This window comes from Poecilia reticulata, chromosome 16 (assembly GCF_904066995.2).
Source record: "Poecilia reticulata chromosome 16, P_reticulata-male-v2, whole genome shotgun sequence".
In the NCBI taxonomy this organism is placed as follows: domain Eukaryota; kingdom Metazoa; phylum Chordata; class Actinopteri; order Cyprinodontiformes; family Poeciliidae; genus Poecilia; species Poecilia reticulata.
In genome coordinates this window covers 16,634,289-16,657,341 of record NC_088845.1, presented here as the reverse complement: position 1 = coordinate 16,657,341, position 23,053 = coordinate 16,634,289, and the positions used below count along the sequence as shown (strand labels likewise).

Sequence of the window (23,053 nt, the reverse complement as noted above, 5' to 3'; positions counted from 1 at the left end):
ACATTCTGTTTATGAATGTATTTTATAATACATTATAAAATACATTAAGCCAAATACATATACAACTTTGAAAATTATTTTTTTTCTGATTTCTTCAACTAAACTGCATTTTTCAAGTTTTGCCACAGATTCTTAATCATAGTCTTAATTTACTGGATCATTCTACATCACATATCACTAAATCTGTAGCTCTGGCTGTATGATTTGTAATCTTGGTGAAAGGTTAATTTATGCCCCAGTTTCAACTTTTGTATTCTGCCAAAGATTATTTTCCAAGATTTCCCTGTATATAGCACAATGTTCCTGTTACTCAAACCTTTTACTCAATTCCTGATGAAGAGAAATATCCCCACAGAATGATGCTGCCATTGTCACCGCTGCCATGAAGAAAATACACTGGGCCTGACATAATTCCTTTTAAGCTTTTAGTTAATTATCTTTGGCTAAACACCAGAAGGATACAAAAAATGATCTTTGTCTTCTTCGCATGGGATGTAGTGAAATGTATTCTCGTTGGGCTTGTGACAACAAAGGCTTCTGATTCTGATTCTGACCAGAGGAATGTTTCAGACCACGAGCCTGTCATGATAAAGGACACTGCTATTTAAAAAGCATCGCTCTATAAATACCTAGGGATGCAGATGGACAGTGTACTGTGTTGGAAAGCCCACTTTCTGTGCTTACAGCTGCAGCAGAGACTATACTTTCAAAGACGACTGGCACTTTATGGGGTTGACGTTAACATACAGCTTGCTTTTTACCCCTACTTTTCTTTTACCTTTTTACTTTTTAAATATTACATGCTGTGGGATCACAACCTGTTTGGCAACAACTCTTCAACGCTTGCCCATATGAAAATAATCGATTTGAAAGACCATAGAGACAGAATGTGAGCAAGACGATAAAAACAGTTTTAAAGAGGAAACCTTATTTTTTACCTTCTTGTTGCGTTGATTGTTTTGAGTATGTGTTTTATCCATGTGTGTTTTGCTACTGTGTAGCAATTTATCCAAGGCAAATGTCCATTTGAAGACAAAAATATTAATCTGTTCTATACACTAGTGCAAGGGTGGGCAATCCTGCAGGCCGGTGTCCTGCAACTCTTAGATGTCTCCTTGGTCTAACACACCTGGATCCAATAACTGAATCACCTCCTCAGTGCAGTCAGGTTCTCCAGAGTCCTGCTAACGACCTTATTATTTGACTCAGGTGTGTTGAAGTAGAGACGTATCTAAAAGTTGCAGGAGACCGGCCCTCCAGGCTGCCCACTTCTATACCAGAGGAAGTTTGTTGCACTAGATCTTGGGGGTCCATCCGTTTATGTAACTGGGGAGGTAATTGGGGAAAAGAAGGTGCTGTATTGTCTTACCCTGTACCCTGTCTATTGCCTCCAAAGGGCAAAAGACATGGTACACACAGGTCGAGACAAACAGGACGTGCAAACATTTACTCACACTTAAGGAAGATTTAGAGACTATAATCACAATCATATTTTTGAAATGTGGGAGCGAATCAACGCATGCACAGTGAGAACATGCAAACCCATGACCTCTTGCTGCAAGATAACAGTGTAGCTCCACTGTGCAGAGGTATTGGAGTAACACATTTCAGATTTTCAGATATCTGTAGCCTGATTTAAAAAATAAAATAAAATCCCATTCACAGCTATGAGCGTCTTTGTGTTGATGTACGAAAACCACAGTGCAACATCGTGGTTGGTGGTTGTAACGCTCAAGGGGAGTGAATACTTTTGCAACACTGTAGAGTGTTTTGTAAGCGGTGAGCAGCAGCGTCGGTGGCGCTGTGAAGATGCTGAGATGCTCTGATCTCGCTCCGTGAACGCGCTCACGCTCACACCGCGCGCACCGGGATGCGCATGTGGCTGTGGAGGAGCAGACGCATCACCCGGTTTGTCTCTTTAACGCTCCGCTGTCAGCACTCTGAGAAGATCTAACATCTAGCTCAAAACTTTCGGGTCGATCAGACCTGCGCACGCCGGGTCTGGTCGGATTTAACCGCACCGAGGTGAGCGTGTGTTACGCGCGCATGTATGATGACGAGAGAGAGGTTTGGCTCATTATCTCATTCAAGAGACCCCAGACAGCAATAGATCCCTCCCACCGGTCTGTGTCTATTTATACGGTCGGAAAGGGGCTGCCGTGGGTCGTGATAACTGGACGCGACTGTGAGTGGAGACAGACTGATAAATCTCAGCACGGTAAGAGCTCCTGGTTCCGGGCAGAGAGTGGCGGATGGATGTGAGCTTGACCTAAATTATGCAATGATGATGGGAATGTGGCGGTTGCAGCATGTGCTCCTTGTTGGACCTGAAGCTGCACAGAGTCTCGAGGAGCAGCAGGAGGTTTGAGTCTGATTTAGTGGGGATGCTGTGGACGATGTGCTGCATCACTCACTTCATCCGGTCGGGTGTGATGCAGCAACATCCACATTCAAACGCTCCGTTCCTGGTTTGGACTTGGTCGGATTTTGTTACTCACCCGCAAGCTGAGATGAAGCATTTTAAGGGCCTAATAGAAGAAATTTGATCTATAAAAATTAAGAGAGGTTTTATCTCGGAACTAAATAGTTGGTTTGACTAAAACATAAGATCTAATTGCTCTGATACGTTGTTATTTATACTCAAAGCATAGGACGTTTAATTTCACCAGCTCAGTTTTCTGGGAAACTACTCCAAAGTGATAGTCAGATGAGCAACAACAGCATACAAAGCAAAATAGGTTGAAATTCACGCATTTTTCATCTCATTATGTGATGCTCTTAAGCAAGAATCAGCCTTTTTCATTTGTTTTTGTCACGTGCACGTTTAAGTAATTCTTGCCTAATGAGTGTATTATTATTATTATTTGATTTTTTTTTACACAAAAATGCATGCAGGCAATATGTTTCAATGGCAATAGACCGACTTGCTGCTAACATTTCTAGTGTCTTTTTGTGATGCAACATTTAGAAACACATGCACATGATGCATGGAAATCAGCTGTTGCATCATTTCCGGTTCATTTCAGGCAGAGGTATTTGATGCAACACCTGCTACTAATCAGACGGAGAAAAGCAGATAGTCTGTCTAAAAAAGCTACATGTATGTCTGCCTGTCTACCTGATTTCATCCCAGCTGCCAGTGAGATCACTAGATGCATCTGGTATCTTTAACACTGCAAGTATAAACTGATCAGCTTCTTAGTTCCTTTTTTTTTTTTTTTTTTTTACACATTTCCTCTGGTTTGGTTAATTTCTAACAAATATCTAAATGTTTCAGATTATCATGCAGATGTTTATGCATGATAAAGTTGTTTAGAGTGCTTACAAAAAGCCATTTTCAAATAATGGTTTTATTTCTTTAGGTAAAAATGCTAGTCTAACCATCCTGGTGTTTAAAAAGTAATTGTGCACAAACTGAATGACACCCTTGGCAGCAGCAGCTGCAATCAAGAGTTACTGACAACTATTGCAGTGAAGGAAATCTGGTCTATTCTTCTTTGCAGAAGTGCTTTACTTCAGTTCAGACATGAGGATTTCCCAACATCCCTTTTAAGTTTATGCCACAGAATCTTAACTTAATTCAAATTGAGACTTTGACATGTCCATTTGAAAGCCTTCATCTTGTGCGTTTTTAGCCATTTAGAGGAGAACTTGATAGTGTGCTTTAGCGCTTTCCACTGATGCATAACACAAAAGTGACTAGAGATTCTGGCCAGTTCCTCCTCTAGGATTTTATACTGGAGAGAAAAAATAATGGCTTAATCAGTTACAGAAAGTCATCCAGGTCCCGAAGCAGTGAAGCAGCCCCACACCATCACACTTCCACCACCATGTTTTTCTGTTGGTGTTTTTATTTTCTTTGAAATTCTGTGTAATGGCACCCATAGCTTACAAAATGCTCCACTTGGTCTCATTCACATAATTCCCTAAAGTCTTTAGAAATGATTAAGATGTTGTCTGCCAATATTAAGACCAGCCTTAGCCTTATTATTGAATCATGAACAGTAAACCTTAACTAAGACAAGTGAATCTTAGTACTTGAAATGTTGTTTTGGCTTCTTTATTAAGTGACTTCTTGGTTCGACTGGTCTGGTAGTAATCAGGTTTGGTTGTAGATGGAGTTAATTCATTACCTTTGCACATAGAGCTTGGTTGGTTTGGATTTTTGTTAACCTAAAAATTGAAATCATCTTACCTGACCAAAAAAAAAAGAAGTAAAAACCTTTGCAGCCCTGTATGCTGCTGATTTACAATGTCCCAGATAATAAACAATCCCACTACCAAAAACCAGGAATCTCTCATAACTGTTATAAATGGTTGTAAGCAGCTGGTTGGTGTACAGATAGGGCAGACAAGAGGAAGGAGGTAGAGAGAGGTGAACTGTCGGCCACATGTAGACCTGGGTTTTCAGGTTGTAGGACATTACAGGTGGTGTTTTGGTTGGTGTGAAAGTGGAGCAGGAGGGCAGTGTTTGTTTGCGGTGGTGGGTACATTTTTGGCGGGATTATCTTTCAGTGGTTCAGTCTGTCAGCATCACAGGCCCACATTCTCACCCAGCAAAGACATAAACAGCCCGAGTGGGATTAGGGCCCAGTCGGACAAGTGATCAGGGGGGATTTGCTGCCCGTCGGGCACACAATGGCACTGTCTCGTAACACACAAACTCATACCGCGCATGCTCACAACGGACCCAGGCCCACATTAATCCCACGAGAACTCCCTTTTGTTTGGGGCGCAGTAGCGGGGTTAATAGAGGCTAGCCTCGCCACGGGCCATGACTGAAAAGACAGGGGGTGTGTATGGACGTCAATGAACACCAGGGAGAAAACCAGGGGGCACGTTGTGTTTTGGCGGGGTGTTTCCACGTGTCTAAAGTCCCAGACAGATGGGGTGGGTCACTGATGTGTGTGGAAGCACAATGCCACGGATGAATAAAGGTTTTTTTTTTTTCTCTCTCTCGGTGTGTATGTCTCTGAGTCAGCTGGTGATGGTGGATGGGGACAGGATCTAAGATAACAACAACATTGTTAGACAAAAACAGCAAGCCAGCTCAAACCTGTTGAAATAATCAGACCCAGTTGAGAGACAAAGCACGGATGAGACTGTGCCTTTAAAGTTGAAAGCTTGATAGATCTGTCCAGAAATATCTGGAACCTTTTTCATATCTTTGTTCTGTTTTCTCTCAGTGCCGGCTCTGGCCCAGGCTGCAGCTATGCCTCTTCTGGAAGAGAACACGCTGTCTCAAGAGCACCCACCTACCCTCCCCGTGGTCATCATAGGTAAATTATTGCTTACCTTAATCAGGTCAACCTTGTTCTTCCTCTTTTGGTCTCAATTGTATCAGCGTACTCACATTTTTCCGACTATTTGTTTGCAGGGAATGGCCCATCAGGTATTTGTCTGTCCTACTTGTTAAGTGGATACAAGCCCTACCTGGACACCGCAACGGTTCACCCAAACCCGATTCTGTACAGGAAGCTGCAGGAGGCCACGCACCTCTCTATTACAGAACAGGTAGAAAAAAAAATCATGTTCACACAGAAGGTGTTTCATACATGAAACTCAGATGTGTCAAAATACTGTTTTTTTTTTTTTTTTTTCCCAGGATATGAAATACTTGAGCGAAGGTCTCGAGGGACGATCAAGGAATCCCGTGGCTGTGCTATTTGATACACTCCTTCACCCCAATGCTGACTTTGGCTATGAGTTCCCACCAGTCCTCAAGTGGAGGAGAGACAAGCATCAACAAATTCCACATCTTGTTTTGGGAAAGGGAACACCTGGGGGTGCCTGGCATGTAAGTTTATTCTACAAAAGCCTTCTAACGTATCTGGGTTTTGTGTCAACAGAGTATTTTGCTTTGACCACACTGTTGGTTGCCTCTCCTCAGGCAATGGAAGGCTCCATGTTGACTGTTAGTCTTGGCATCTGGATGGAGCTTCCTGGAGTCAACTACAGAGACATGACCAATGGGAAAAGAAGGTAAATAAGAGCCTCACACAGCATTGATGGGTCAAGCTTTAGTTTCACTGGGCACTCATGTTCTCACTGTCCTCATCTTCTTCTTTAGAGATGTAACCAGTGACAGAGCCACCCCAGAGGAGATCTCATCCTATTACAAAGACTATGTGAAGCTAAAGGGTCTGCAGAAGAATTTTGTTGACAACACTTACGTGACCTCTGTTCAGAAACTTTGCAGAGGGCATGAGCAGGAAGGTCTGGAAAATGGGCAAGAAGATCAAAGGGTGGTTGATGGTGGGAATGGGCACTTTGAGGAGAATGGCAAAGAGTGTGAAAACAATGGAGGAGGAGGAGGCATGCTCTGGGAGATCAGGGGTTATCGACAGGTACAGAGCGACACTCACGTCCCCTTCTCCCTGTTTGCTGAGAATGTGGTCCTGGCCACTGGCGCATCCGATTCTCCAGTCAGATTAGGTGTAGAGGGTGAAGATCTACCTTTTGTGTTCCACAGCATCTCAGACCTGGGCTTGGCTGTAAGCCAGGGAAAACTGGATGTGAACTCTGATCCAGTTCTAGTTGTAGGTGCTGGTCTAAGTGCCGCTGATGCAGTTCTATGTGCGCTCAACAGCAACATCAGAGTGCTGCATGTTTTCCGGAAGAACGTAGACAACCCAGACCTCATCTTTAAGCAGCTTCCCAAGACCCTGTACCCAGAATACCACAAAGTGTACAACATGATGTCTTCCCAGACATGTACCAATGTGGCATCCTTGTCCTCCTCTAACAGACCCCAGGCAGTTAGCATTGCCTCTTCAGTATGTGCCAAGATGTGCCCTAAACCTCAGCTTTCTGCAGGGAGCATTGCTGGAGGTTCTAGCATCAGTCTCTTTCCCGATTACACCAGTTTTCCCGAACACTGTGTGGTGTCGTTCCAGTCTGACATGAAGTGTCTGCTACAAGGGGATAACTCCCTTAAGGCCTTCAAGATCTCAATGGCCTTGGTGTTGATTGGGACAAACCCAAACCTGTTCTTCCTTAAAGGTCAGGGCCAGTACCTGGGACAAGATCCGACAAGGCCAATCTCCTGCAAGCAGAATCCCATCGACATCAACCCTTACACGTTTGAGTGCACCAAGGAGCCGGGGCTGTTTGCCATGGGTCCGCTGGTGGGAGACAACTTTGTTCGATTTCTGAAGGGTGGCGCTTTAGGCATCACCTCCTGTCTGCTGAAAAGACTCAAGAAGAGAGGAAAACTCATCAGCAACGGAGGGAACAACTTCATTTAAAAATGATCAGGAAAACATAAATCTGCTCTTAGCGCACAGGTTTCAAGGAAAAAAAATTGGTAAAACAGAAGTTTTTCTATTTTTTAAAAAAATCATTAATACAGTGTTTTGCCATCTAAGCTTATAGGTTTTATATGTTCATGAAGCCAAAAAGACGTTGGATGTACACAAGTTTCTAACGAAACAAAATACGACAGCTTTTAAGTCTTGTCTGACTTCATAAGAAGTCTCCATAGGTTCAGGATAATATGTGTCAATGGTTTATAGCTCATCTGTCATCTCATAACAGTATTGGACCTAGTTTTAATCAGGGTTATTTTTCCATTCACGGCGTGTCTTCAGGCAGTCTACTAACATTAACATTCAAAGCAAAGGACTTGAGATGAAATGTATCCTGACAGTCAGTACCTACAGACATATAATACAGGGACGCTGCTACACTAACATATGTTGTAATTTCCAAAACGTATCATGTCACAGTCATGAGCTGTCTCTTCTCTATGACATAAACAATAGATAAATAACCTCTGATCCTAAAGATTAATGTCAAAATAAGGGTCTTGATGCCTCTGATTAATGAAACTGTTCTCTTTTATTTCAGTACATTCTCTTTTTGGCCTCAGTTGTAGGTTATTTGCCGATATTGCAACTTTCAATGCGTTCTATGCAAATACAGAGACAAGCAAAACTATTCACAACCCTTGAACTTCATCACATTTTGTTACACAACTTCAAGCTTGAACGTGTTTTACTTGGATTCTATATGATAGAGCAACATAGTTGTAAAGGAGGGGAAATTGATTTATGGTTTGCAAAAAAGTCCTAAAGTCAAACCCCTTTGTTCAGATACTCATAAAAATGCCTTCAGAATTCACCAAGCTATGGGAAACCATAGATTGGTAATCTCAATGAAAATATCTATTTTCATTGAAGGCCTTTGAGGTTTGTTAGAGCACGTTAGTGAATAAACATCATCATGAAGCCCAAGCAACTGAGCAGACCAACACAGCCTTAGGGCGTTTTGATAATCACTTTAAAATCAATGCACCGTTTTCCTTCTATTTGACAGTCCTGCACTACTTTGTGTTGGTCTGTCACATAAAATCCAAATGAAATACACTCAAGTCTGTGGTTGTAACGTGGCAAAATGTAAAAAGTTTAGTTGGTATAAATGTGTTTGGTAGGAGGTGGGTTTATGATATCACTCACAAACCCACCATAAGATTTCCTGTTAGCTTCCAAGTGCAAATCTGAAAACACAAAGCCATTAAAAGGTTACACTGGTGTTTATCGGCAGTAAGGTTTCAATACCCATTGAGCAAGAATCCCTACATACAGATTGAAACACTAAACATAAGCTTGACTCTTCAACTTTAGCCTAAGACCTAAAATATCTTGATCAACCAGGCTAGATGTTGCAATTACAAAAAAAAACAACTTTTTTAATGCTAACCTAAAGCTACTAAGAAAATCCCACTTTAAAAAAAAACACTATCACATGCTCATTAAACCATCCAGGATTTAGACCTCAGCCTCTAGTTTTATAGTTTTTAATACAAATTACTTTATTATAACAGCTAAAGTCCATCATCTATTAGTATGTGATACTAATAGATGATGCAGTAAATAATAGCAGAATGTGAAAAAATGCACAACTTATTTTTGTCTTAAATCCAACAAATTTTTGTTACTCATTCTCCTCATAACTCTTGTGTGTGTATGTATATATATATATATATATATATATATATATATATATATATATATATATATATACACACTATAATTATATCAGGTAAATATCAAAACAGAAACAAAACATTTATTTCAGTAGCTGAATATAAAAAGTAAAATTTGCCTAAGAGTGATACACTGAAAGTTTTTACTTGTGGTAATTATGGCTAAAAGTTCATAAAAACACAACATTCAGTTTCTCAGAAAACTTGTGTAAAAATATATTATTAACACAAGTAAACCAAAAAACACCTCAACAAAGCAAACAGCCTAATTCCCTCCATGCTACACTGCACTGATGCAGTAATTCATGCAAAAAGAGACCCAACAAAGTATAGGGTGCATAACAATGAAAATGAGTTTAAATTTCCACATTAAAATACAATTTTTATTATTTTTATACAATATTAAGATTTTCTGATAACATTTATCTCGGTTTTTAAGCAGATATAGGCCACAATTATTAAAATTAACAGAAATTAAATGCTTGAAATGCATCACTCTGAGGAATGTGATATAAATGAGTTTCACTGTTTCGAATTGAATTAGACAAATAGTAACTTTCTGGTGAAATATTGAGATTCACCTGCAGAAACTTCACTGTGCATCTCTTCTGCTCTCCTCTGTGACCTTTAAAAGTTAACCTAGGGTCAATGTCTGCCTCTCACTCAGTCATTTCAGGTTCCTAAAGCAGTATTAAATAACCACTTTTGTAATCTATTTATTTTCTTCCACTAACATACTAACACTTAAGGTTTTTTTTTTTTTTTTTGTAACCAAGACAGTTGCCTAACGCCAATGTTAGTTGTGTTAATTATTTTCAGCTAAGTTATATAACCTAATGCTTTCTTTTCTGCATTGTGTTTTAATATAAAATATTGAATGCATGTATGCTGGCATGAGCCACTGCCTGCAGCAGCTGCTGAGGAAAGTGAGCGGAGGGAAGAAGGTGTGGGAAGAGGATGTAGCCGCACAGGGACCGGCAGATATGAAAATATAAGAATGCAGGCGAGACATGCTGCTTTTTGCATGATTTTTTTTTATTATTATTATTATTTTCTGTTAATACGTGAACTTGATATATTAGCACAGATGTGCATGGACTCTGACAAGAGAATCTGCAAAACCTTAAATAATACATGAAGTAAGTTCTTTCTAACTTCAAAGAATGCCGATTTTTCAAACTCTCTTGGCCATGCTGTAGCCCATCTGAGAAAGGAAAAGCTTTACTGTACACGTCATACCAAACGCTGGCCTATTTTTTAACTTTAACAAAGCACCTTCTCTCCAAATAAAGGCCAAGTGTACAGAAAAGTCAATCAATGTTTGGTTGGCAAGAAAACCTCTTATCTGAGCTGTTTCAGAAATGGAAAAGTGCCTGAAGGGTTGGCTCGCTGGAGATCGCTGAAGAAAAAAGGAAAAAAGTAACACTTGAATTGTTTCATAAGCCCCTGGTTCTCCCCAAGTCGGGAACTGAACCAGACTTTAAAGTTAACAAGAAGCTGCTGTCAGGATGTAGAATCTCTCAACTGAAGGATTTTTAATGTTTTGTATTGATTATTTTTTATTATTAACAAATAAAAATGTTGACAAAAACCTCTGAACGCGAGCCTGCTTTGTTACATTGCTAGCTGTCAGTGACATCGTTAGAGACGTTTTGAAACAAGCAGGAAGAACAGAAAACAGCTACAACATGGGACACATTTTTTTTTTACAAGTGTCCTTCTTAGACAAACTTTCACAAACTTGGAACTCCCCCCATTGGAAGGTGCAAGGATGGAGGCATTTCATCTTCTCTTGGTCAGTTTGGTGGGATTGTACCTAAAAAAACAAAAAAAAAACAAGCATAAAAGAGGGCATCTCAAACATCTGTCTACGTCAGAATGGGCTTTTAACATTCCTCATGTATCACTGCTCAATGAGCTCAGAGGCATTCTGAAACAATAAAAAACAGCCCAAATGAAGCATCATAAAACACGGATGATGTTTGAACAGCTCAGAGCAAACAAGCTTCCTATAAAGCAGCCTCTGGAAACCTGTTTGGAGTCCCTCTCTGAAGAAAAAAAAAGGGGGCCGGACTATTTTCTTAGCAGCAGAGTCTGCTTCCAGGTTATGTATGACTGGCCGAGCATGACTCCGTGATCAAACACCTCGGCACCGACACGCAGGCAAAAACATCAATCTCAGACCGTCTCTATTCTGCTTAGTCAAAGAAAACAAGGCAGGTTACATCACCGCTGTCGCCCTGGCAACCACAGTGACGAGAGCATTGCTGGTTTCTGATTGGTTCGAGCTGAAGCTGCACTGGTCAAACAACCCTCTAATTATCAGTTAAATGTTTGAAAAACATGATCATGATGACGGAGAGAAAAACCTATTTTTAAGAGCATTAATGTTTGAATTAGTTAATTGTACCAATACAGAAACTCCCCCGTCCCTTCTTGTCAACCGGGGTAAACATGCAAAAGGCCTGAAAACATATTTTAGAGATTTTATTGCAGCAGCAAAACATCTCGAATTTGTAAAAGAAAATCCAACCTTTAATTTGAGTGTAAATATTCAGCGCTTTGTCTTTGCTAAGAACATTTAACACGGTTGGAGAACGCAGAAACTTCGATCAGTTCTTGCTCCTGTCTTCATCCCACAGGTTTTCTATTGGATTAATGTTTGATGAATGACATCATCATGGAGGAAGGCCAATTGTGTCACTAGTGAACAATTTCTGTGCTGACACAGCAACGTGTTTTGGATTTATTTTCGATTTTCTGATAAAAGCCGCTACATTTGAAATGAAAAATTTCTAGTACTTCAAGAAGTGTATTGCTCTTTGCAGTGAAACAAGGCTTCAAAGGGCTGCTGCTTATAAATCTTACACTATTATGCTTAGAAACAATGAGAGGATGAAGCTACATCTCATCACCTTCTTACAAGAACCAAGGTCCAGTTTCTCACCTGAACAGATCATCTCCCATCATTTCTTCCCTCTTGTTCTGACGCTCCCCCTGGAAGGACATAGTTTCAAATCAAAGGCCCTCCGTCACGGAAAAGACAGAAATATAATAATATAAAATAATAACCCAATAGGAGGCATTTCAGTACCTCAGCTGCGCCTTTCAGCCATTCATCCAGATCTGAGTTTGTGCCCCTGTTGTGAACCAGCAGATCGGATCCTCCGATGATGTGCGGGAAGCCCTCCGCGCCAGGAAGGTGTTTCTGTCACACGACACGAAGTGGTACTCAGATTAAACACACACTTAAAAATGACAGAAAAACATACATGAAAGAGCTAAAATATACTTTTCAATACTTTTGAGCTTTGTTGTGTTAGTAGTCTGAATAAATATAATCTGATTTTCTTAGAAGTCTGCCAATCTGCTTTTATTTAGCAAAAATAAACTAATTGTTGAGACTGTGAAGATTCAGAGAAATCATTTACAAACTCAGCTTTGATCGTATGATTTAGATTGTTGTCTGACCTTGCGGAAACATTTGAAGTTCTTGGTGTGTCCGTTGTTCTGAGGCTGTTTGGGTTTGGGTTTTGAAGGAGCAGTAACCGTGAGAGACCGAAACTCCACCATCAGCAACTTTTTGGGAACATCTTCGTCGATCTTTGACTCCTGAAAATAGACAAAAAAAATATTATCTTAATATTATTTTTTTTCTTTCTTTTCTTTTTGTAGAACTTCATTTCATTTCAACTTACTTTCACTTCTTCCTTGATCTGCACAGGCTTGACAGAAGCTTTGGTCTCTTCTGCAGGCTGGGGAATATCTACTTGAAGTAGCTCTACATCCTGCAAGGACAGAGAAGGAAACACAAGTGGATATGCAGCTGCAAACTGAGTCACTTCAGAGGAAAACTGTCTTCACCTCAATAAAAGATGCATCATCATCTTCGAAAACCTTTTTCTCTTCAGTTGCAGTGGCAGCAGGTGTTTTAGGGGGTCTACTAGAGTCGTGATTAGGTGAAATGTTGTTGTCTGTCTTATTGGAGACATCGTGCCGGTCAGATTGTTCCCCGAGGTTCTGTTGGGAACGTTCCTTATCCAGACCCAAGCCAGGCCTCTGACCTGCTCCTGCCGTTTGCTCTTGGTGGACGCGCTGCTTCTTAGCTGAAGACTCCAGAGTGTGTGAACTCTGCATCTGCTTGGCCAAACCGCGGCGCACCGCTACTTTCTCTTTCTGGCCGTGACCACTTGGGGATTCATCGTCCAGGTAGTCCATGTCCTCGGACATAATGGACTCCAGTTCCTCCAGCTTTATCACCTCCTCCTCCATCTCCTTCCTCTTTCTGCTCCGCGGTTCCTCCTCGAGATGTTCTGCCCGTCCAGAGAACAAATCGCTCGCGGATTCAAGAGGCGTCTCGGACACAGCAGAAGGTCCCTCGAGGGGAAGTGACGGCATTTTTTTAGAAACTCTAAGTGAGTTTGTATTCTTCGACGAGACGGATGACTCGGGAGCCGGCCGCTTCGGTGCCGACATGACATCTGAGGATTCTTCCTCTATAGGTCTTAACGACACAGACAAGAAACAGAAAAATGGGTTAGATATAAGCGTTTAATACTTTAACAACCTATATAAATAAACAAATTAAAATGCTTTTTGTAACTAAAGCTTGCAGCCAATTTTTGAGCACAATAATCACAAATTAGTGCCCAGTTCTTGAAGCTTGTCTGTGAGAATAAAAATTAAAATGTTGCTCTGGGAGCAAAACTCTCACTCTTGAGATGCCGAAAGAAAAAATATCTAAATATTTCCCTGTAAAGTTTTTAGGAAGAACAAAAGATATCTACGTTGATTGCTTTCTGAACTTGAACAGAAAACAACAGTGCATACAAAGAGGAAACGTAAAGCACCATTCTCTTTGGCACCTATTATGTCGACTAAATAAATCTGCACTCGTATCCATCTTTGCCGGCGCTAGCCAAAGGTATGTTTGCTCTAACTAAAATAGGCTGTTCTATATTTAGCATCTCTGTAAAAAAGGGAAAAAAATCAGCATGTTCTGCAGACGGTTACCGTTTCTTGTTGACAGGCTGAAAGAAGTTGGTCAAAGTCGACTGTTTCTGCGGGGAGGTTTGTGGAGACGTTTTCTGTTTCTGAGAGGATTGTGTGTGAAGGAAGGTCCTGCTGCTTCCATTGGTCTTAGGAGCAGCCGGCGGGGGTCTAGAGTTGGTGTTCCCAAAACCTGGAACTATAAAAACCCTGGTTTTAGGTAATGGTTGTTACAGGGAAAAAGCATCCTTTGTTTTCCCGCAGGGGGCAAATTCAGGTAAAGAAAGTGAGTAAACTAAATAAAGACTTTGACTTGTTCAATATAAATACAAAATATCAACATTTTCTATTGTAGTACTTCAAAATCTACAAACAAAAAAACCTAACCAGCCACAATTGATACATGAAATAGATTTACTTACTATTTTTCTAGTAATATGGACTCACTAATGTGAACACAGAGGTTGGAGGATAAAAATGAAAAATAAAAAGTAAGGAAAAAGGAGTTTCCCTTAATTAACTGATCAATAAAAAAATCTCCAATAAACATTTTTCCATTGATTATAGAGAAGGGCATAAATAATTTTTAAGAAAATATAAACAAAACATGGGCTGCACAGTGGCACAGTTGGTAGAGCTGTTGCCTTGCAGCAAGAAGGTTCTGGGTTCGATTCCCGGCCCCGGTCTTTCTGCATGGAGTTTGCATGTTCTCCCTGTACATGTGTGGGTTTTCTCCGGGTACTCCGGTTTCCTCCCACAGTCCAAGAACATGACTGTCGGGTTAATTGGTTAATTGGCCTCTCCAAATTGTCCCTAGGTGTGAGTGTGTGTGTGCATGGTTGTGTGTCTTGTGTGTCTCTGTGTTGCCCTGTGACAGACTGGCGACCTGTCCAGGGTGACCCCGCCTCTCGCCCGGAACATTAGCTTGAGATGGGCACCAGCACCCCTCCCAACCCCACTAAGGGACAAGGGTGTAAAGAAAATGGATGGATAAACAAAACATTCCTTTTAAAACAGTCACCAGTTTTACATCATTTTATCTTTTGTACAGTCCTTTTCTCATTTCAGAAACAAACATTTGGTTGAATCAAAGTTTTTAAAATCCAAATCTGCCAGGAGTCTGAATAGCTTTGACCATAACTACACAATCTCTGAAAAGGCGTAGCTGAGAATCCTACATGATGTCACCTTTTGGTTTGGGGTCAGGTTTCCTCCTCTGTGAGTCTGAGTTGTCGGCCGCGCTGAAAGACGAGCTCATCGTGTCCTTCACTATCAACTCGCTGGTTGATTTCTGAACGGTTGCTTTTGATCTGGGTAACTGAGCTGCTTTCTGCTTCTGCTCAGGAGTTTCCCCGACAACTGCAAGTCCAGTCATATGACAAGCCTCCATCCTGACAAACAAATAACAATGAACAGTCCAGAAAATGCATCTTGAACTGTGGCACTGCACATAACTTCACATTGTGCAGTGCAAATAAATGCACTGATGCACATAGAAGACAGGCTGTAATATTCCAGGTGCAATGCATTCAAGCTTTACTTGCTGATAATCTATGGATGAAGATCCTAATGATAGAGATGCTAACGTTTACAGAAAGTGTTGGGGAAATGGTAATGAAAAACAAAGTGTGTGAAAATGTGGGACATTTGTAATCAGTGTCATTATCCGCCAGCTGTAACGTCATGTTCTCCCAGCATTGTCCGGCTCCAGCTCGTACCTTTGTGACGTCTCCGTGTTGACAGCGTAAGCGGTGATGTTCTGAGATGCTGCGGGTAGCACAGTTTCATCCACTGTCACGCTCTGTGACAGCGACGCACTGGGAATTCTGGGTTTTACTTTTTGTACAGGATCTAAAACACAAACAAATTAATCGCAGATAACATTACATGTAGGAAAAACGAGGAAGAAATATTCATTTTTTCCTTCATAATAACCCACCTGAGTCTATGATCAGGCAGGACGGATTGCAGTACTTGTCACAAGACGCGTAGATGGCAGCCAGACCAATCTCTGACTCTGTGATGACTCGAAGACCTTTCCTGCGTTTGTGGTCGAGGGAAAAACATTTCTAAGTATTTAGCTGTTAAAACGAACTTTACGCATCTTTCTTCAAGAACGAGTTGAAACCTGTGGGTGATGTTCTTCACAGCGTTTGCCCATTCTGTGGCTGAAGGAGGGAGCAGAGTTTGGGAGCTGCCAGTGGTAACCTCAACCACGCAGCTGTGAGGAGACTCCAGCAGGTCGCGGGGGAGGGAGCCCTCCTCCAGCAGCCGACTGCTGCCTCCGCCAAAATTCACCGCAGCGCCGAGCCGCTTCAGCTGCACGCGGCGCAGGAGAGTCAATATGAGTGATCATTAAAGCACCAGAAACATGCTGCAGACAGGAGCTTTGCTTTTTAAGAGAGTAACTTTTCATATTTACATCTCTAGAGCTTCTGAACTGAAGCTGGACAGATACAGTCAAATAGTGAAACAGTTTATAATTTAATTTAGTAAGTATAAAATACCACCAGTGAACACTTTCTAAATGCTGGGATCTACCACAAAAGTTAAAAAACAGTTTTGTTTTTTTTTCCTGTTCTGAAACTAGTTCACCTTCCTGGGAAAGATGCTTTAAACAGGACAGACAGGAATCATCCAATGCACAGGCGCCCTCTGCTGAAGAATTAAATATTACTGTTCTCCACTACAGGATCTAAGCCTTTTAAAGCTCTCAAAATTAGCTGCTAATTTTCAAAATTTTCCCAAACAATAAACAACTAAGTCGTAGTCATTTTCACAAATCCATAAACCTGGTCTGCACGTCGACATCCACACCTCCATCCCACCGTCAGGACAAACAGAGGAATGTTCTAGTGACACATAGTATGTGCAACAAATTCAGAACTCACCAGAGTTTTTAAAGAAAGGAAAAACATATATTGCATAAAGCAGACCATTCTCCTCATTTCTGCTTCACAGTTTCAAGCTGCTATAATATAAAGAACAAGGGTGATGAGTGAGTCCCCAAACAATCCAATGGTTAGAAATTTAAGGCATTCCTTTGAATAATTTAGAGAACAAAACTCATTAGCCACCTCTATTCTTTTGTACTTCGCTTCTGCTGAGCCAGTCTTCTAAAACTACTACTTTTTAAAGTAGTTCTGACAAATCTACAACAAACTGCAAAAATAAAAAGCTGAATGACTTAAAATGTTCCTTAAGCACCAAGGCAGAGGTTTGTGGAGATTTTAGGCACTGATGATCAACAGGAAGATGATGAATCTCTTAGATCTTGTTACTCTGCAGGATCTTTTTGTTAAAGACATGACTTTTAAACATAATCTTTTCTACTTAACATTCAGAAAAGGTGTTAAAGTAGTTAAGAAGCAAACATTTAACTAATATACATCAAATCACACATCTTCTTAAAGTTTTCTGAGAATTAGCTATGCTCTGCAAAAGTGCATTGCTTCTAACAACAGCAATGAAACACCTCATCATGTTTCTCCCAGCAGAAAACGCAGATTATTTTGGTCGAGCATCGTGAAATACGTCTTTAACAAAAGAAGAAAACACAAACCTGTTTGGATGTGAGGAAAACGAAGGTCTTTCCAGTAAAAAGCCGTTTCCGAGCCGGTGTGGTTGCAAGCTTAACATCCTCTTTACTCAAACTGGGCTCATCGATTTCAGGGACAAAACTTGAAAACCACAAACAGACAATATAATGCATCCAGGAGGTCACATTCAGCAAAAGGCTCAGTAAAAAGGGGGATTTGCTGATACCTCTCTGGTTTGGGAGGAGCTGATTTCTGCTGCACAGCTCTGCTGAGATCTGAGAAATACTCCGGCTTCACAATGGGACGACCACACAGCAGAGCAGAGATCGTCTGGGTAAGTAAGGTGGGCAAAGCATTAACACACCAGCTGGACCAAACATGCCAACCAGGGCGAGACAGACACTGGATCCGACCTTTATGGTGACTTTGACAGTTGGCATGGCCAGATGGGTGCAGTCCGGAGTCCAGCTGCTCACCAGCTTCCCACCCAGAGCTGAAAGGGCCTGAGAGAGCGACGTCTTCCCAGCGACGTCCAAACATGACGAGCACACCACCGGTTTCTCCAGGAACACCACACTGAACTTACTGTGAAAAACACCAAAGGCGACGTTGTCCCCTGACGACAGCTCAACAGGCGCCGTCAGCTGCTGGCCGTTGACAAAGGTGCCGTATTTGGACGTGTCTTTCAGTGTCAGGGTCTAAAAGGCAAAAAAACAAACAAACAACAACAAACAAACAAAAAGAGAAAGTAGTGAGTGCAACCCCGTTTTCTAGTCAATTTCAGCACACGTGAATGCAAACCCACAATCTTAACAGTGAGATAAAAGTGTGAACGACTGTTAAGGGTAATAGGAAATCTAATGGAAAAATAACAATGAGGAACACAGAGGAAGAGCTAATATTTAGAAATAATGTTGATCAGGACGCTACTATTTTTTGATCAGCTTGAAAAGTGAATGTTTGGCAAAAACGTTCCATCTCAATAAATTAGAAGATTATTCAAATATTAGTTTGTATCAATAATTTAACAAACAGAGATATATAATGTAGTTCATATTGATGATCGTGGCTCACAGCTAATGGAAACCTGAAATGTTGCTTCTCAGAAAATCTGGATATTACATAAATGATTTTGAATCTATAAAGGTTTTGCTGTGGCCTAATTATGCAGTTGACTGCTGACATGGCAGCTGTTCAGCAGACAATCACCGACACCCTACCCAGCAAGGTAAACCATGAAAAGCTATGCACAGAACAATGTATTTGGAAAGTTAAGCAAAAGGAAAAAATGTGATAATCACACAGTCTGGAGAGAACTAACATGAAAAACCCATTTCATTAAGAGCTTGGTGGAGATTCATAAGGACTGCAAGAGTCCCCATATTACGACGTATAGAGACCGACTCCAATTTATGCATTATTTCTTTTAAGCCACTTCTGAACTAGATAAAATGTCAGAAAATCTTTGCTACAACCACAACAAACCATAATAACTAAAATAACATAGAAATAAACACTTACAAATGTGTAAGTAATTATCTATGGAATATGTGCCTTTCAAATTTAAAAGAAATTATTGAAATAAATTAATTTATGAATTGATAGTCTAATTGTGATGCAACTGCTAAATATTGAAACAGTTTGTGTTGCACTTTTAATAGACAACAGCTCCCCCTGCTGTGCAAAAGTATAACAACAGGACAACGTTTCCAAAATGGATTTCACCACTCAATATCTCCATGTAATAATGCAAACATGTGCAAACAGAGAAAAAAAAAGTAAATATTGATTTATGATCCTTAATCTCATATTCATTCCTGTTTGAATCAGGATGCAGGACAAAAATCAACCCAGGAGGAAAACTAAGAGGCTCTAGCTGCTGTTTGCATTGCTCCTCTTCATCGTTTCTAGAGAATAGTTTGAATGAATGTCTGGCTCGCTGCCATAATATTAGAGTCGAGACAGCTATCTTCCAGCTGAGCCTGCAGCAACGGTTACAGCTAATTTATATTCAATTGGATGCTAAAGCACAAAAACCCACAATGTTTACGTGGGAAACTTTCAGGTTATGACAGGTTCAGCCTTAACGTTAAGGAATGAGACAAAGTTTGCATGAAACGCCCTGAACGTCTGGCCGCACTAACAAGAAATGAATTTTCTCTCACTTCTTCAGTATTTAAGAACATGTGAATATTAATTACCCCTGTAAGTCACTAAAAATCCAGTCTATTGACTCCAAAACAAAAAATGCTATTCTCTGCTTGCACCGTTTTACACCGGCAGCAAGTTTAGATCTGCAACGAGCTAATTAAATTAATTATGCACATCTTAAGCAATTGCTTAGAAGCCATTAAGATTATTTTATTCATGGAGTTCTTTATTTCTCTCACCAGATCGATCACAGTGAGCTGAGCATGAGACCTGCTGATGGACTGGTCACTGGCAAGAAGGATGTCACAGTTTTTCCGACCAACAACGTATTCTTTACCAGGGAGGAGATAGAACGTCTCACCTGCGAAGAAACAAACAGCAGATTGAAACCTAATGAAAATAAGCCAAACATAACCCTACAAATATGTTCCGGTGATTCAACTGGTCAGTCTGCAAAACAATTAAATGTTCTATTTGAAGAAGACTTAAAGTTCAGGCGTGTTCAGCGTCAGTGAGGTGAAAGAAGCCATTTAGAAGGAAATTGTGTTTGCAGAGAGAGTGCAAAACCTGAAGTAACACGAAGGCTGACGAGAGAACATTAAAGCTGCTCTGCTTTGTGCTTTACGGTTTCAGAACCTGCTGGATCAAAGTCACTGAACTGTGTCGTTTGAACATGTAGAGAGGGGCGAGAGAGGATTATCAAACTTTACTGGGATAGGGACGGTGTCAGCTGATCAGTAAACCTTTTTACCTCGTCGTTGTACAGTACAGCAGCTAATATCTGTGCCAAAGTTGAACCTGTTTGCATTCCCACGTTATAACACTGTTAAAGGAAATGTGGTTAATACTAACTTTCACGTTGTACTTTGTCCTTTGCTCAAGGTTTGTTTTGGATTGACTACAGATAATGCGGTCACGTGACAGCCTTCTGTAGCTCCCTTTTTACAGATCCATTTTTATCTTGCTATTTTTATGACAAGTTAAAAATACTTGTTCTTAACCGGAAACATAAAAAAAGACACACCTTTTTCCTCACTATCTGAAGTTAAATAAGACAAACTTCTCTCGCTTTAAGTCAGTTAGAATGACCAAAATTATTTCCATTTATCAAATACCATGAGAGATATTATGTTATCATGTACTGTCTGTGTAGGTTGTTGTGTCCTTGGCAAAGACACTTAACCTGCCTTGCAAGCTGCAAGTAACATGTGTCTTTTTTTTACTCCTGTCTATATAAACTTCTGGATTTCACTGTGCATTTTTTACATTACTAAATTATTGGGTATTAAATAATACCCATGCTGCCATCAAAGCATGATTACTCTACTTCCAAACTGGAGCGAAGCCGAATAACACCTTTTTGTCTTAAAGGTTTCTGGGGTAAAGTCTTCAATTGGTAGCCATGACAAGAGTTAATGATGACAATCTATAAATGCTAAGATATAAGAGAATCTAAAAAAAAAAAATCCGCCCCAGAATGAAATACACTTTATAATTTGTTATGATATCAAAATAGATAAATCGATTTTACAATTTAACATCAGTAATTTCATAAATACAGGCTCAGTCCACAGCTCAACACTGGAGGCAGACAACCAAGCAAAAAATGACCCCTAATATACTGTTGCAGAAGAAAATCAAAAGAATAGACTGTGCAATATTTAGAGAAATACATTATGTCAAAACACTAAATGTTAAACTGTACAGTGGTTCATTCATATGTCAAATGCCAACGTGTGTGACAGCATAATTAGAGAACAAGCAAGAAAGCACAATGTATTTTGAAGAGCTGCCAAGAGAGACTTTTATCTCTCCGTCTCCAAAAAAAGAAAGATTTTAAAAATGGTAGCACGGTTCAATTTTGCCTATCTGCAATAAACCAGAAGATTTCTGAAAGAAAACAACTTTAGACAGAATAAACTGAAGTGGAGAGATTTTATTTTAATGTAAAAGACTAGATTATGAGAAAAAGAAAAACTGCATCTCAGGGCAAAGATCTGATAGGAACCCCGAATTAAGGCGGTGGAGTAATAATGATGTGGGCTTATTTTTTAACCACAAGACATCTTGACCTCTCCTCTGTCTGCAGGCTTTCTTCTGCCAATGTGAGGCCTTCTGTGTGTCAGATGACGACTACATGCTGCTGTTGGTTTTTCCACACAAAAATCTGTTGTTTCAGTTTCATCTGTTTAGTAAATAATAAAAACGTAAAAGCTTAACTTTAAACACTTATCTCAACTTTATAATGAGCTACATGAGATGCGAGTCATCTCGATCCAAAAGTTATTCGTAAACACACCCCATGTGTTTAAGACCGTTCCACTGCTCTGCACACTTCAGTATTTTGCAGTAAATGCCCCACCTTAAAGGGTTTTAACCAAACTTGAACCCGTTAGCACGCAGCTAGTTTTGAATAAAGTCGTTCAGGGATGAAGAAAGTTACCTCCGGGCTGCTTAGGAGTCAGAATCCACATGTTTAAGCCTTTTCGTCCCTGTTCATTAATTGCAACAAGCAAAAGAGGAGCAACAGAGGGACATTTTTAAGATAAACAAATCCTCTTCACGATGAATACACTCCCCGCCACTGCTGACGTCATAACTAAGCGCTGCTTTTTTCAAAATAAAAGTCCAAATTGAAACTCGGAAAGATAACTGAAAGGAAAAGTCGAGTGTTTGTGTTCTCGTTTGAGCTGTTTAAATGCATTAAATGAAACGTGTATGATTTGTTAAGTTAAATGCGTGTATTTTAGAAAATAAGAATAATAATTAAAAAAAACGTTTTGTAGTTATTTTTATTCAGTCAAATGTGTAACAGGGCATACAATACTAAAACAAAAGGAATAAAAGTGTATTTCTAGAATATTATCTAAAATGTTTGTGCATGCATCAGTCATTATTTAGGTCAATCCCTAAATTACTAATCCTAACAATTCATTATAATAACTTAATTCATCGTCAAAGTAATAATTTATGTGAATATGTAGTGTATAAAACAAATGAAAGTAAAAATAAAATAAAAATATAGTAAAACCATTCATTTTTACTGAGCCGTATGCGTAAGACGTATGCATAGGCCATTAATGTAAGTACAGAAGGAATGACAATTATTTTATTAAATAACAATAAAAGCGATACAAAAACTTGCAAGCTATTCTGATGAAAGAATAGATAAAATATCAATGGATTATGTTAACAGCTTAGAAGCCAATTAATATTTATTTTGTTGACTTTTTTTTTCTTTAATGTGATGGAGACTTGCTAAAAATAAAAAAATAACAAAATGTGGTTTAAATAAATTAATAAATAATCTGTAGGGTACAAACAAAAACAAACTTTTTTTTCTTTCATTGCTGTTTGGTCAGGCCTATTTTCCAAAGCGACATATGTG

The 23,053-nt window shown here is 39.9% G+C and overlaps 2 protein-coding genes across 4 annotated transcripts; one reads left to right on the top strand and one right to left on the bottom strand.

Moving 5' to 3' along the window:
* The first annotated feature begins 1,754 nt into the window (after positions 1-1,754).
* On the top strand, positions 1,755-8,963 carry osgin2 (oxidative stress induced growth inhibitor family member 2). Of its 3 annotated transcripts, none has more exons than XM_008431666.3 (6): positions 1,755-2,218; positions 5,187-5,279; positions 5,378-5,514; positions 5,606-5,797; positions 5,891-5,982; positions 6,071-8,963. In XM_008431666.3, the coding sequence occupies exons 1-6, from the start codon at positions 2,047-2,049 to the stop codon at positions 7,245-7,247; spliced, it is 1,863 nt and encodes a 620-aa protein (XP_008429888.2). In that variant the 5' UTR covers positions 1,755-2,046; the 3' UTR covers positions 7,248-8,963. The 3 variants fall into 3 exon arrangements, with proteins under 3 accessions (XP_008429888.2, XP_008429889.2, XP_008429890.2); XM_008431667.3 differs by having other exon boundaries at positions 1,759-2,025; positions 6,071-8,962; XM_008431668.3 differs by lacking the exon at positions 1,755-2,218 and adding an exon at positions 3,098-3,161 and having other exon boundaries at positions 6,071-8,962.
* Positions 8,964-10,497: 1,534 nt separating this feature from the next.
* On the bottom strand, positions 10,498-22,279 carry nbn (nibrin). Its single transcript, XM_008431671.3, has 16 exons — positions 22,109-22,279; positions 19,905-20,026; positions 17,928-18,212; positions 17,741-17,844; positions 17,538-17,655; positions 16,104-16,294; positions 15,915-16,015; positions 15,694-15,826; positions 15,164-15,366; positions 14,000-14,174; positions 12,851-13,490; positions 12,685-12,774; positions 12,458-12,598; positions 12,081-12,194; positions 11,934-11,983; positions 10,498-10,802 (listed from the first exon to the last, which is right to left on the bottom strand). The coding sequence occupies exons 1-16, from the start codon at positions 22,137-22,139 to the stop codon at positions 10,769-10,771; spliced, it is 2,532 nt and encodes an 843-aa protein (XP_008429893.2). The 5' UTR covers positions 22,140-22,279; the 3' UTR covers positions 10,498-10,768.
* Positions 22,280-23,053: the final 774 nt, after the last annotated feature.